Below are 13,275 nucleotides of genomic sequence, written 5' to 3'. Positions count from 1 at the left end.
GCTTCAGTTTTCAAACTGAGAAGAAAATGTTCATGTTCTCTGAGGATCTCCACGTATCTGTTGTTGATCTCATTGTCTTCTTTATACACACTTGTGATCGGGATTGCTTTTTGCAGAAAACTCTGCAAGTACCTCTTCTTCATTGGATCACTTTCTTTAAAGAACGGCAATCTGCTCAACATCTCCAAGACCAGGAAAACAATTTCGAGCACATTCACATAGCCGTAAACATTGTATGACTTTCTAGGATAATCATCCGACTCATCATCAGCAGCTTCCTTCTCAAGTTCATCCTCTGTTTTTGCCAGCTCTTGAGCCTTTTTAAATACTGCGATAGCATTATCTGCTATTTTAATGTTTGTCTTCAATTCTTCTGGATTGCGAGATGTCTCCTGCTTTTCTTTGGGGATGTTACATTTTAAATTGCTTTTGTGAATCTGCCCAATTGTGTCATATGTGTATGGATTTTCTTTAATGTTCTTGGCTTGTTCAGCCCATTTTAGAGCCTCTGGGAAGTCACTCTCTTTGATGTACAGGTATCTTGCCAGTGCCTGAGGAATAGATGCACTTGTCACAAACCTGGTTGATGCTTTCACAAAGATTTCTTGGACAGTTTGTCTCCCTTGCTGGTTGTGGATTTCGTCTATGAGAGGAGAGAAGAGTTCTCTCCCATCTCCATCTTTCTTGCGCTGCCTTTCAATCAACATACGTTGAATTGAGAGCATGAATCTGTCTTTGACAACTCCAACTCTGAAGAACAGATCACAGTGAAGAATCTCCATAGTGATATCACTTACTTTCAAGTTGTACCTCTCCTCCAACTCTTCCACACATGCAGATGCTATGGATTGATGAAGGATTCGGATTCCTTTGTATCCTCCCAGTTCTTCAACTGTGTCTATGATGAGAAAGTTTGAATATGGCTTCATTCTGTCCAACACACTGTCTTCTTGCCAGTGAATCATTTTCATTCCTAAAAAGTCTTCACAGAGTGAGAGAGAGATCTCAGATTCTGCTACATGGGTGTTAAGTAAGGCTAGAAAGGCAAACAGTTTGGCCTTCTTTGAGCTGAAATCAAAGTTCTCCAGTGTGTTGTGAGCAATATTTTTGATGTATTTTTTATCAAAATTACTCTTCATGATCATGAAGCTGTAAAAGTTTTCAGGTTTTTCATGAGTTTCTTTGAGTTCTTTGAGTTTCTTTTCAAACTCATTCTGTTCTTCTGGTGTCAATGAAGCTTCTATGTATTGACTTTGTGTTGGATTGAGCTTTTTGTATTGCTCCTTTGGGCTATGGAAACGAACACAGTTAAGGATGATGACTTTGCAGTTTGAGGCGTCATCCACATTTATGTTTGGGTTATCCTCTACCGCAGCTTTATGTATGCAGTTCACAAGATCGTAATGATTCTCTGTTTCTTTTGAATCATCAACTAACAGTAAAACAGGAGATGGTTTCTCACTTTCAAGTTTCATGAGCCTTCCGACTTGAATGGCAACTTCCATCTTTGGCAGTGTGTTGTCTTTCAGCACAGCACATCTGAACTCTTGACGGAGATCCCACATCACATGCATTGCTAAGGTTGTACCACCACAGCCCGGCTGGTGAAACAGATTGAGCAGAGTACACATGTTTTTGAAATCTCTCAACTGAAATCTGATCATCTTCTTCACATTTTCATACTTGTCCCGCTTCACAAATGGCTTCTCTTTGTCTTTGTCACAGAAGTAGAAGTTCCACCATTTGACTTTTCCCCCTCTGTAGAATTCTTCCTCAACTTTGATTCTGAAGTCATCAAACTCTGGACTGTTTTCATCATAAATGTTTTCACACTGATTAAGACACAAGATATCCAGGGCAGTCATTAAATCTTCATCCTTCTGTTTCAGGACAACAGCGCTGGATCCAGAAGAGGGAAGCAACCGTCCAGACGACTGACTGAATGGTCCCAGTGCCGTTATAGTACCATTGATCTCACTTAGGGTTAGTTCATATATGGATAGGTGGTCAATGTCAAAATCACACTTTTCTTGTATCATCTCCCTCCATTTGAAATATGTGCTCTGAGATTCACAAATAGTGATGATGCTTTCCTCTTTAGTGTGTTTTATGAAAGACTTGAAGGTGTCAAAGACTGGGTCTTTCTCAGTGTCCACAGGTGAAAGTAGGAGGAATATGATGAGACTTCTTCCATGGAGAAGAACGTTCGGGTTGCAAATGAATGAAACCAACTGCTCTACATCTCTGCAAGATTTCCTCAGCCAGTTCCTATAGTCTAACTCCTTGTTTGAGTCACCATCAAGGTCATGTCTGCCATTGCAGAAGACCCAACTGGTCTGTTTGTAGAGGTTAAGGTTTTTTATCACAGAGTCAGTCTGTCCTTGATATTGTGATGGGTTATGTAAATTGGCCACCCTTGACTCTCTGTAGGAATGACACACTCCCCCTGGAGCACTAGAGTTGGGGTCAAAGTCTAACACACAAAACAGTTTCAGCTTATTCAAAAACTGGAGATACTGCACTTGTTCTGGACTGCTCTTGTTCATAACAACAACGAATCGGTCATAGTTATCCAGTGAATTCCCACCACAAGTTAACAAATTCTTTAGTTTGTCACCCTGGTTAGCTTCTTTTTTCAAAACTCCTTTTGAAAGACTCCGCTGCTCCTGCTCCTGTTGACCTGTATGAACAATAAAATTAAGTTTTAAAAAGGTTCTGTGATTTCCTAAAACAGCTGGCCACATTATGTTTTCTCAAACAAAAAGCAGGAAACAAAGCATTTGTTGGGGACTGTTTTCAGCGATGGATGAATCCACATTTGGTGCTCTAGCGAGTATTTCGGACAGCAGGATGGTTCATGTGGGATTGACTCAATAAACTGTGTGTACATGGAAATGAAGGAAGATGTGACTCAGTGCAGCAGTGTGGCTCACTGGTAGGCCTGCATGATATGAGCAAAAAAACTGTTCAATATGGCGATGACAGTATGATTCTTGATAAATAAACAAATAGTGAAGAGTGCATATTAGCTATACAGTTTTTACAAATACTTTTTTTTTTTTTTCACAAATACTTGTGTCAGCAAGCTAGGATAGAAAACATTAGAAAATTATGCAGATTATCGGGGAAAAAATGTTTACGTCATTGTTTATCTTACCCATGTTCTTTTTCAGTTGACCAGCAAGCTCATTCTGCTGTATTTCCATCAGAATGTCTGTTGTGACTCGCAGAGCGTCCTTGCTTCCATAGTGGTCAGTCATTAACTGAGCAGTGTCCATAGTGTCCCTGCCCTCCACTCTACTCCGAGGAATAGGTTTATACTCGGATTTTGTATATCCTTTTAAATTAAATAGAAACTTTTTTAGGTCATCTTTTGAAAGGTTTTCTAGGGTTTTCTGGATCTCCACAGTGATCTTTGGTGTATCTGGTAAGACTGTGGTCTGCAGGAACAAACAGAAGTAAATATTTAGTGAATACTTAACACTTTATTCACTGTCTATAGTTTCTAAACATCCTGAATGTTATGGCTTTATGCCTTCTAAAAGTGCACTAACAAAATAGTTTTATATCAAAAAGCTCCATTAACAGGCTGGATACAATCATTCTGTGATTAATAAAACATCTTACTGGACTGGTTTCTTTTCTCCTGGCCCCCAGGTTCTCTGGCTTTGGCTGCTTCTCTGAAGCTTTCCTGAATGGCTGCTGAGCCTCATTTTCCACTGGTTTGTCTATTTTTGATTCAGTTTTGTTGTATGATTCTGGTTGTATGGTTGCTATGGCCTGAGCCAGACTCCGTTCAGGTTGAATGGCTTTTGGAGCCTCTTTGTGGTCCTTGTTGGTGTGAACAATGGGTTGCAGTGTGGGCTGTGGTTTCTTGTTCACCTTACGAAGTTCTGCCAGAATCTTTACTGCAGGACCACTTTTTAGATTTAGATCCAGAAGATCCTGCTTCTTGAAGCAAACAAGGCAATCTCCAGACACATCTTCCTCTTGAAGCCTTTCTGCATATTTACTATATATGTTCACATGCTGCACTAACCACTGGTTCACCTGCTCCTTTGTCCAGTTTTCCACATATGCTGGGAACTGTGATTCACGTGGTGATCCTTCTTTCAGACTTTCTAAGTAAGATGTGATTTTGACAGCAGGGCCGTGTTTAATTCCCAAGTCCAATATGTCTGTCTTTTCAAAGTCAACTAAAGAGTCTCCTGACACTTCCTCTTCAGAGAATCTGTCGGCACAAGTCTCCTGAACTTTGACCTCTGTCATCAGCCACCTGTGGACATCTTCCATGGTCCATGTTTCAATTGGAGATGGTGGATTTGTTGAGCGTTTCATTTTGGATCAGCTAAAATTGAAACAGTTTCAGTAATTGATTAAAATAATTAAAGGAACAGTTAAGAAAATCTGGTAAATTGTTGTAAGTTGTAAAAGAAATCAGACTCCAGACCCCGAACCCTCTTAATTAATTTAGCCATGTTAACATTAGGCAAATTGTTGTTGGCAACAGAGATAGAATCCCCAACAATTTCCATAATTGATTAATCATGGAAGTCCATTATTAAGGAAAAATAACAAATGTTGACTTGTTTCAGCTTCTTAAATTTGAGGATTTTCTTCCTTCATCTTTGGGTTTTCGGTGTTAGTCATGCAGAAAACAACAATTTTAAGACATCAGATTTGGCTCTGGGAAATCATGAGCATTTTTCCCAAATGTTTGTTAGTTGCTGTAGTTATTCATTAGTTCAGTCAAGAAAGACTAATTTCCATTCCACACCCAAACTGACTAAATCCAATCCACACACTGTTTTCAATTCAAGAGTAACTTGAAAACTGTTTGTCAGAGTGAAAATGTGGTCAGTGGTGGGACGGCCTAGTTACTTACTAAACCTACATTGCATTCTGTTTCTCCTGCTGTTCAGCACCACCTAGACTGTGTTAAAGCCGGACTTCTTAGTTCTCCTTTTGTTTGGTTTCTACTGTCAACTGAGTAAGCATAAAATAGTGATGTGATCATGACTCATAAATGGCACCACTTCAGCTACAACAAAAAGTAACTACTTTGCTAAGTTGTCTGAAAGAAGTTCATATAACAAAGGCTATCAATCCTTTTCAAAGAATTCAAAATAGAGAATTATCCAATCCAATCCACTTTATTATATACAGCACAATTTTCAAAATTTTCCAAAGTGCTGCACAAAAAGATAAAGGAATAAATAGATAACACAATAGAACACAATAAAAAGATGAAGTACACAATAGAAAGATAAAGCAATTATATATATTAATGTAATTTAATTATCCCGATAATTCAATATATAATATTTCATTTTGGTTGATATTTATCTGCCCAGATAATTCCTGTGCATCAGAACCATCTGACGCAGAAAACAGTGAAAAACAAATCTTTTTATATACAATAGTGCAATAAACTGAACTAGTGAAAGAACTGCTTCATTGGTCATGATTAAAATTAAATGGTTAACTAAAGCAAGGACATCTCATTTTGTTAAATGCCTGTTTCCTCAACTCCTCTTTCCTGTGTCTATCCTCCCTTCCTCCACACACATTTCTGGTGGGAGGGACTAATATGAGTAGGCCAGGATGTACAAATTTGGAAATGAGAGGGGCCTTTTTCCCGTCAGTGATCACTCCTCCTGATTTCGTACACTCACGTCTTAAATCTTCTTAATGAAATCCACCTAAATCTTCACCTACTGATACACTGCGCCATTTCCCTGCTGTACAATCTTGTCAAAGAAATAATAAAGAGGCAGTGCCGAGACTTTAAGGGGGTTTACAGGAAGTCATTGTTCAGCTTTTAAATACAAAAGCATTAAAAGCATGAGAAGCCAGCCACTGAATTTCTCACCTTCAAGTCATGTACGCCTTCTGTCCATCTCTCCTGGAACATGAGAGGTGTGATGTTATTCTGAAAAGAAATTTAACTCCTCAGTCATCTATTTACTAGAGGCTTCGCTGGGATTAATGATGAACTGATGCACTATGAACTGTATCGTCTGTGTTCACCCATCTGTGATGCTTAAGCCCATCCCTGCAACATCATTTCCTGTGACGACAGCAGTCAACACCCATCATGCCTGAACCCTCCTCCTTTCATATTATTGAATACAAAACTTTAAACAGGCATCTGTATAACAAAAGTTCATTACAATTCAACTGAGAACATGATCAAATGTTAATTATAATAAGATTACACCGTATAAAAAGAAACCATTGGGTGGGCATGATTGTGGGTATAAAGTATACTTGTGTGACCTGCTTAGACTGTTCTCTGTCTTGGACACAGATGCATTTGTCAACCTGATGCAATAAATGTCTAATTACATAAAGTGAAAGCTTTTTTTGCTTTAACTTATTATTAAGTAAATGTTGATTGCAGTGTAATGGCTATAGAATATATATAATATATAGGTGTGTATGCAAGTATACAGTCGCTTGCTTGGCCTGCTTTTTATGTGCACTGCAATGCACATTGTTGCAGGATTAAGTCATACAAAAAGCAATATTATTATTATAAGTGACATGATGAACTAAAACAAGCTTCAGAGCTTTGGTTTCATTTGCTGTCTGTAATAAATGAAATAATAGTAATATTATATACACATTACAACTTTATTTTAAAGATTTATTAATATTTAAAGACAAAACAAACAAAATGTAACGGAAACATTTAATGAAGTAGTTAATAAGGTATTTTTAATTGTTGCTGAAATGCAAATAGCATTGATTAAAATAATTTTGGGGGCACTGTCCAGCCTCCACAAACTACTGCAGTACATTCTGAGTTCAAACACATCACAGTTGTGTATCACTGGCCATCGGATCCAGTTAGTCTATACAGTTACTTCCTCACATACATCCTCCATGATTTCAGTAAGTTAACTCATATCTGATAAATAAAAACATAGCAGTTGGTTTTTTCAGTGATACTGGCTGATGTGACATTAAAGTGATAGTTCTGCCCTTCTTGTTGTCGTTCATAATGGACTTTTTATTTAAAACCAGAGCCCTGAGTCATCGCGCTGCATTCACTTCACCCGGGAATAATCGAACTAATCATTTCACAGTTAAAAGCAACAAGGAAACAGTCAAGACTTAATTCAATCCGTCAAGATGCCATGATTGTAGTTTTCTGTACTTTGGTTGCTTCAGCTTTTTCACAGTAACAACAAACATATTATTCCTCATACTCAGCAAACTAAGCTGAAGATCAAAGACACTATTCGTGCTCAGGGCCTGTATTTATCGAGCATCTTAGAGCAGCTGATCCGTCCCAACTGAGTCAGTATACTTCCTGTTCAATGGAGCAGGAGATGGAGTGTTTATGGGGTTTATTGATAATTATGAGCTTAATATTTAATTGTTCCATGTCAACTGAAGTTCACATTTATAAAATATTGTAATTCCTGGAACCCACTTTTTCTGTATACATTTTAATATTTCTGTATATTTAGGTTACTTTCGAGTAAACGTCTTATAGCTAATGAGTAAATGCTCAGACATCCTACGTGAGAGAAATCTGTACAAATTTAAATGTATTGAAATATTTTTTTGCCTTCGGGCCTGCGCCCCGATTCATTCTTAACTTGTTCTTCCAGCTCGTGCTGGAGGTTTATTTTCTTCTGTTTTATGTGTGTAACTACAGTAATTGTGTGTTAGAATCATAACATTGTGATTTAAACAGTGGATGTTATAATGGAGGAATATACTAACTGTAAAACACACCCCAAACCACTTATCTACACAGAACATGTAGAATTATTTTCCTATAGTATCCTATATGAGAAGTTTTAGTAAGATTAAATCTTAGATTAGTATCTAAAATTATTTTAAAGCCATATCGCCTGCATTTAAATTGCTTTTTTTCTTTCTTGTCTAAACCGAGAAACTTGGTGCCGACTGAACGTCTCTCCTGGTAACAGTCATAAGGTCTGAGCACGGGTCGATGTTGGCCTCATAGTTTTGCATATATTCTGTAAGCTACACATTTGCGCTACATAAGAAAGGGGTTAGTGTGACGCTATTATCTGCATTAAAACATTCACTTTCCCATAGAGAGCTGCAGGGATGATGTAGTTTTGTAGTCCAACCCTGAAGTTAGCATCAACCAATGGGACTGTTCCATTGGATTTTGGATAATTGCAGAAAATAATCTCTGTGATGAACAAAGGTTTATGATACTTACACATTTTATTCAGCAACACTTTTTTTTTTTTTAAGTAAAAAGCTAACTACACCACGGTCGGGTGTATCAGGGAATTTAGAGACTTTTAGAGACCTGGGAATGAGTTAAGATCTCTATGATCCTGGAAATGTTTATTGTATTTTAGCCCCTCTCTCAGATTGCTCACCTAAACCTGAAGAACTACGACACGATGCAGACTTACAGCAATGTTTTTGGTTTCATTTTTGGCAGCCGCAATGTAAAATGGGTCTCGCACGGGCACGGTAAAATGGTTCAACATCGCCACATTTAACCGATATGTATGAAAATCTGTACGTACGTAGATCATGTCCAGACCAACAAAAAATCCTCAAAGACTCATTCCCAAAACCTAACAGGAAGTTGACAATTTAAAAAAAAAAAATGCAGAATTTCAATCTTTCGCCAAGAAACAGCCTCGAGCACATCTACCTCGTAGTGATAGCGAGGGGGGCTATCACTCCGACTGAATATCTGCAGGCAACAGGAAATGTCAGGTTTTATTCTTTCATGCACTACTACGAGTAGATTGACCAGATCCAGCTGAAATGTGGTCAGAAGACCCTTAAGATGGTCATGATGATATGTTATGTATCTGCTTTGTTTTTACCGTTCATCAAGTTTATTGCTGCTTGCAGTTTTAATTAAGCGCGAGTATAAACACAACGAGGCAGTAAAGGCGGACTAGAGAGTAGATAAATCTCCCGACAACCTCTGTAGTTGTCGGGAGATCTCATTTAGACAAAGAAAAAGCCTCTTAAATGCTTCAAAATGAATAAATGAGGTATTTACTGGCGAATTTTGTCATAGAACAAAACGTTAAAACTCTCAAGCTTGTGTTAACCACAGACCTTATTTCAGGCATCTAACTAAAACCCCATTGACTTTGTTAGGTTTCAGGTTTTAGGACTCATTCCTGCAGCACTCTTCTGGTTTCTAGGAGGGATTATGGGATGCTTTATAAATACAGGCCCAGAGTTACACTTTTTCCCCACAGGGTGTGAATGCAGCATTATTACAACCACTCACATAAAACAAAATAACTAAAACACGAAATGTTCCTCAGTTTCTGTCCGTCCTAACAGTGTCCTCTTCGATCAAACATCAATGCTAGCTGTTGCCATGGTTACTTTATTAGAGAGATAGACAGCGGGGGACGCGTCTCCGTCGGTTCGCAGCGACCTAGCTGAGGATTTTGTGGTAGGGGTGGAGGGGCAGGGAGGAGGTGAACCCTCTGATGTCGGAGACGAGCGTGACGTCCTGGAGCAACGGCGAGGAAATCGGCAGGAAGGTTAGCTCGCTCACTTCGCCGTAGGCCGAGGAGGGAGGGTTGTCAGGGCTGTCTGTGCTGCAGGCGCCACTCTGCTCCGCGGGGTCGTTCTCCTCCACACCGTAACCGACCACCTGACCCACAAAACAAACATGTTGAAGACAATATTTGCCCTTCCTTGGATCTGAAACACTTTCTTGATTTTATTTTGCCTCATCGTGTTTTTGACCTTAGTTGCAGCCATGTAAGGCACTTTGTAACTTTATTTTGAAAAGTGCTGTATAAAGAGTAATTTCACCTCACAGAACTTTTTAAAACACCAAAGTCAAACTGATTGAAGCAAAAATATGGTTTGTTGCTGCCCCATCTATTGAAGTAAAACTTAAATTTAGTGACATTGAGGCTAGAAAATGTGCAAAATCTGCTTTTGATGTTTGCATTGCTTCAAACTTTGTCACCATGTTTCTGTACTGTTGACTGTACTGAATAATAATGAAGCACTTAGAAACTTCTAGTAAAAGTATTTCAGGTGTCTACAGTTTGAAAGAGATCTGTGAACACAAACACACTCACATGTACGCTGAGCTTCCTGCTGTTGTTTCTGTGCTCCAGGAACCAGGAGACCAGCTCCTCCTGAGTGAAGAACTTCAGGGCCTCGATCTGCAGCAGAGACCACAACAGGTTAGAGCCACAGAACAGGACCAGAACCAGAGAGCCACATCCTCTAGGTCTCATTATTATGGCACACAACTGGGAACCAGTGCTGTAAGTACCTCCTTGTTGAGCCTCTTGAAGACGTACTGCTGTGTGACGACCTCAAACCAGTTGCGGTCCACTTCCTCTCCCAGGTGGGCGTCCTCACACTCCTTCAGCTTGATGAGCGCCGTCACCTGGGTTCTAAAGGACTCCTCGCTCAGACTCGACAAACGCTCACCGAAGCTGACCAGGAACTCCTCGATCTTCGCCTCGACGAACTCTGTGCTGCGAGGACGAACGGGACGAGGAAGAGGACCGTTAAAAAAAGGATAAGAAATCTGGAGCTCCACAGAAACGCAGAGAGGTCAGCTCACCTGAACTTGGTGGCCTGTGTTTCCACGGTGACGGAGAATCCCAGCACCCCTGAGGTGTTCCTGCAGGTCGGGTACACCTGGTACCTGGATTAAATGAGACGATGTATGGACAGTTTATATACGTTCCTCCTGCTGTAAACTGATCCGTACACTCAGAGTAATGACTGACACTAACCCCAGTGTCTCCTTCGTCCTGAGGAAGTCGAAGCAGGGCTCCTCCATGTGCATCTGTGGACGCAAACAGACGTCAAATTAACAAATCATCACTGATCCATTACAGAAGAAGTCGTTCCGTCCAAATGTGTTAAAAATGTGACTGAATCATCGAGATAAGCAGTAGGTGGCGCCAATTCTCCAGTCGGAAAAGATGGAACGAGGTGACGTAAATAAAAGAGCACCAGTGGAAGCTCAAATGCTGAAAAATAATGCAGAAAACAGGATGTGTAACACATTTATACAGAGATCACTTAGAGAAAAGTAAAAGGAAGTTGGACTACATACTAAATGTCTGACTGTTACTTGATTCCAGCTATCGGTTTGACTTAAGAAGTTGTTTGTTGTCTTGCAGACAGACCTAAAGTGTGAGACTTCATATAAATTGCCATCATGATGTAGTTATTTCAGTATCCGTTTATTTAAATTAAATCCCAGCAGTTTGTTTCGGGCTGCACAGTAAATACAAATGATCCCCGAGGTTTTCTGATTCTGCCGTTTCCGTCAAAGTTTTCCAATGCTATACGACTACTGTTGCTTTATGTTCAAATGTCAACACTTACCACCATCAGCTCCATCAGAGCGTGTTCTCTGAGGTTCTTCAGCCCCGACTGCAACACACAGAAGCCAGATTTAAACACAAGAATAAAAAGAAAGTAGTTTAGATCATTTACTTCAGTGAAAGTTCTGCATTGAAAGTAAAGGTATTTTAAGTGTAATGAGGAAAATGTACTTCATTGTACTTGTACCATATTGTGGTTTGTAGGTCTGATGGTTTTCCTACCTGGTAGTAGACGGTGACCTCAGAGTTGGCGTCTCCTTTGTTGAGAGATTTGACTTTACAGAGATGTTGTTTCTGAGGCAGCTCCACCACCCGGAACAACACAGGGACCTCTGCTGACAGAGGCTGGAACTGCAGCTTACTGCAGAGACACAGATGGGACCGTTAAGGTCACATTCACAGACCAGCCTGAACTGGATCTAACTGCTGGAGGACTGAATGATACTTCTGTCGAACGTTCAGCTAACTTAAAATAGACAGACTGGGTGCTGATATTTCAGCTCTCAATACATCTCACATCAATGCAACACATTTTAGAAACATTCCTTTTTGCAAAATCACCATTAAAAAGGTGTCAACAGTTAAAATACCTTCTTTAAAAAGCACCGTCATTCAGTTTAACTTCGAGCTTTCAGTCAGTTTCATTCCAAATAAATTTTTATAAACAGGAGAGGGTTATAAATAAACAAATGAAGCAGGAAACTCACTCAATAAAGTACTGCAGAAACTCCTTGGACTCCTGTTGGAGGAAGCAAAGTACATGAGATCTTGAAACGGTAAATTTAAGGAACAAGTTGGTTTTAAAAATGTCATTTAATAACTCATTTTAAAGTTATTGAGTCTGGATGAACCTCAGTGAACTGTGAGCAGCACAAACTAAACCTCAGACACTAAACTAAAGCTAGAGAAATGTTTTATGTCTTTTGAGGAAACTGCTGATTCTGATCTTTAGGTCTGTTTCCTACATCCCAGAGTCTCACCGTGCTGGTGAAGTTTCCCTGCACCAGCCCCTCAGTGTACAGCTCCGCCTTCAGCCCGCTGACAAAGGTCAGGAGGTCATCGACTGTCAGACCCTTCATGACGGCCTGATACTTCTGAATGACCGACCAGCGACAGTGCTCCAGGATCAACAGACGAACGTCCCTACAGAGAGAGGAGCGGAAAGAAAACGGGCTGAAAATCAACTCAAAAAGACGATGTAGAGGTGAGCCAATTAAATACAGATCAAATGTTTGTAGTTGTCCTTTAACCACAGCGTTGGTGAGCTAAGGCAGTGGTTCCCGACCTGGGGGTCAGGACCCCACTAAGAGTCACCAAAGCTTCATAGGCTGTCATGAGGCCTTCTTGATTTTAGGGATGTAAGAAAACTTAAGAAGGAAACTAAATTAAATATTTTGCTTAGATAGAATATATAATTGTTAAAAAAATACTGACAGAATTGTATAAAAGGTTCCTAAAACCATTATAAAACTCACCTCTGATGTTATATTTACAGGAAATAATCAGCTCAAAATTCATCTAAACTGCTTGTTAACTCAATGACAGAAAAGGGGTCCCTTAAGGAAAGAGGGTGGGAACCAGTGATGTATTTTCTTATCTATTATTTCCTATGTGGGATTGATAAAATCTGTCCTATCTTAAAGGATCTGATTGTGATGAACGTGTTTGTGGCGTACGTACTTGCCGAGCCTCTCTGGTTTGATGAGGATGTTGAAGTAGGTCTTCTTCAGCTGCTCGGAGAACATGGTGAAGACGCCCGGGTCGGCACTGAACTCTGCCAGATGATCCACGATCAGCTTCAACAGCAGCTGGAAAATACAAAGAGGAGACCTTTATCTCAACATTTCATTTTCTAAATGATATTGTTACTGTTAAAGTTTAGAATCAAACTTTAAAGACTCAACACATATACACTATACTCAGAGAGAGCTGA

The 13,275-nt window shown here is 39.7% G+C and overlaps 2 protein-coding genes across 2 annotated transcripts in view; both read right to left on the bottom strand.

The window, feature by feature from the left end:
- The window catches only part of LOC118322414 (sterile alpha motif domain-containing protein 9-like), a gene marked incomplete at its 3' end in the record, with an annotated part of 8,020 nt that extends 1,943 nt beyond the window's left edge, over positions 1–6,077 (bottom strand). Inside the window, 4 exon segments of the mRNA XM_035654085.1 lie at positions 1–2,680; positions 3,158–3,440; positions 3,628–4,348; positions 5,873–6,077. Coding sequence (XP_035509978.1) covers positions 1–2,680; positions 3,158–3,440; positions 3,628–4,338 — 3,674 coding nt within the window.
- A 621-nt stretch (positions 6,078–6,698) lies between these two features.
- The window catches only part of nrd1b (nardilysin b (N-arginine dibasic convertase)), a gene marked incomplete at its 5' end in the record, with an annotated part of 11,215 nt that continues 4,638 nt past the window's right edge, over positions 6,699–13,275 (bottom strand). The window contains 10 exon segments of the mRNA XM_035653059.1: positions 6,699–9,631; positions 10,071–10,157; positions 10,271–10,478; positions 10,568–10,651; positions 10,743–10,795; positions 11,344–11,391; positions 11,565–11,703; positions 12,050–12,081; positions 12,323–12,485; positions 13,023–13,150. Coding sequence (XP_035508952.1) covers positions 9,410–9,631; positions 10,071–10,157; positions 10,271–10,478; positions 10,568–10,651; positions 10,743–10,795; positions 11,344–11,391; positions 11,565–11,703; positions 12,050–12,081; positions 12,323–12,485; positions 13,023–13,150 — 1,164 coding nt within the window.

The sequence above is a fragment of the Morone saxatilis genome, unplaced genomic scaffold (assembly GCF_004916995.1).
Source record: "Morone saxatilis isolate NCDOM2014 unplaced genomic scaffold, NCSU_SB_2.0 Contig12, whole genome shotgun sequence".
Taxonomy (NCBI): domain Eukaryota; kingdom Metazoa; phylum Chordata; class Actinopteri; family Moronidae; genus Morone; species Morone saxatilis.
Note: the sequence above shows the minus strand (reverse complement) of the source record. Positions and strands in the feature narration are given on the sequence as shown.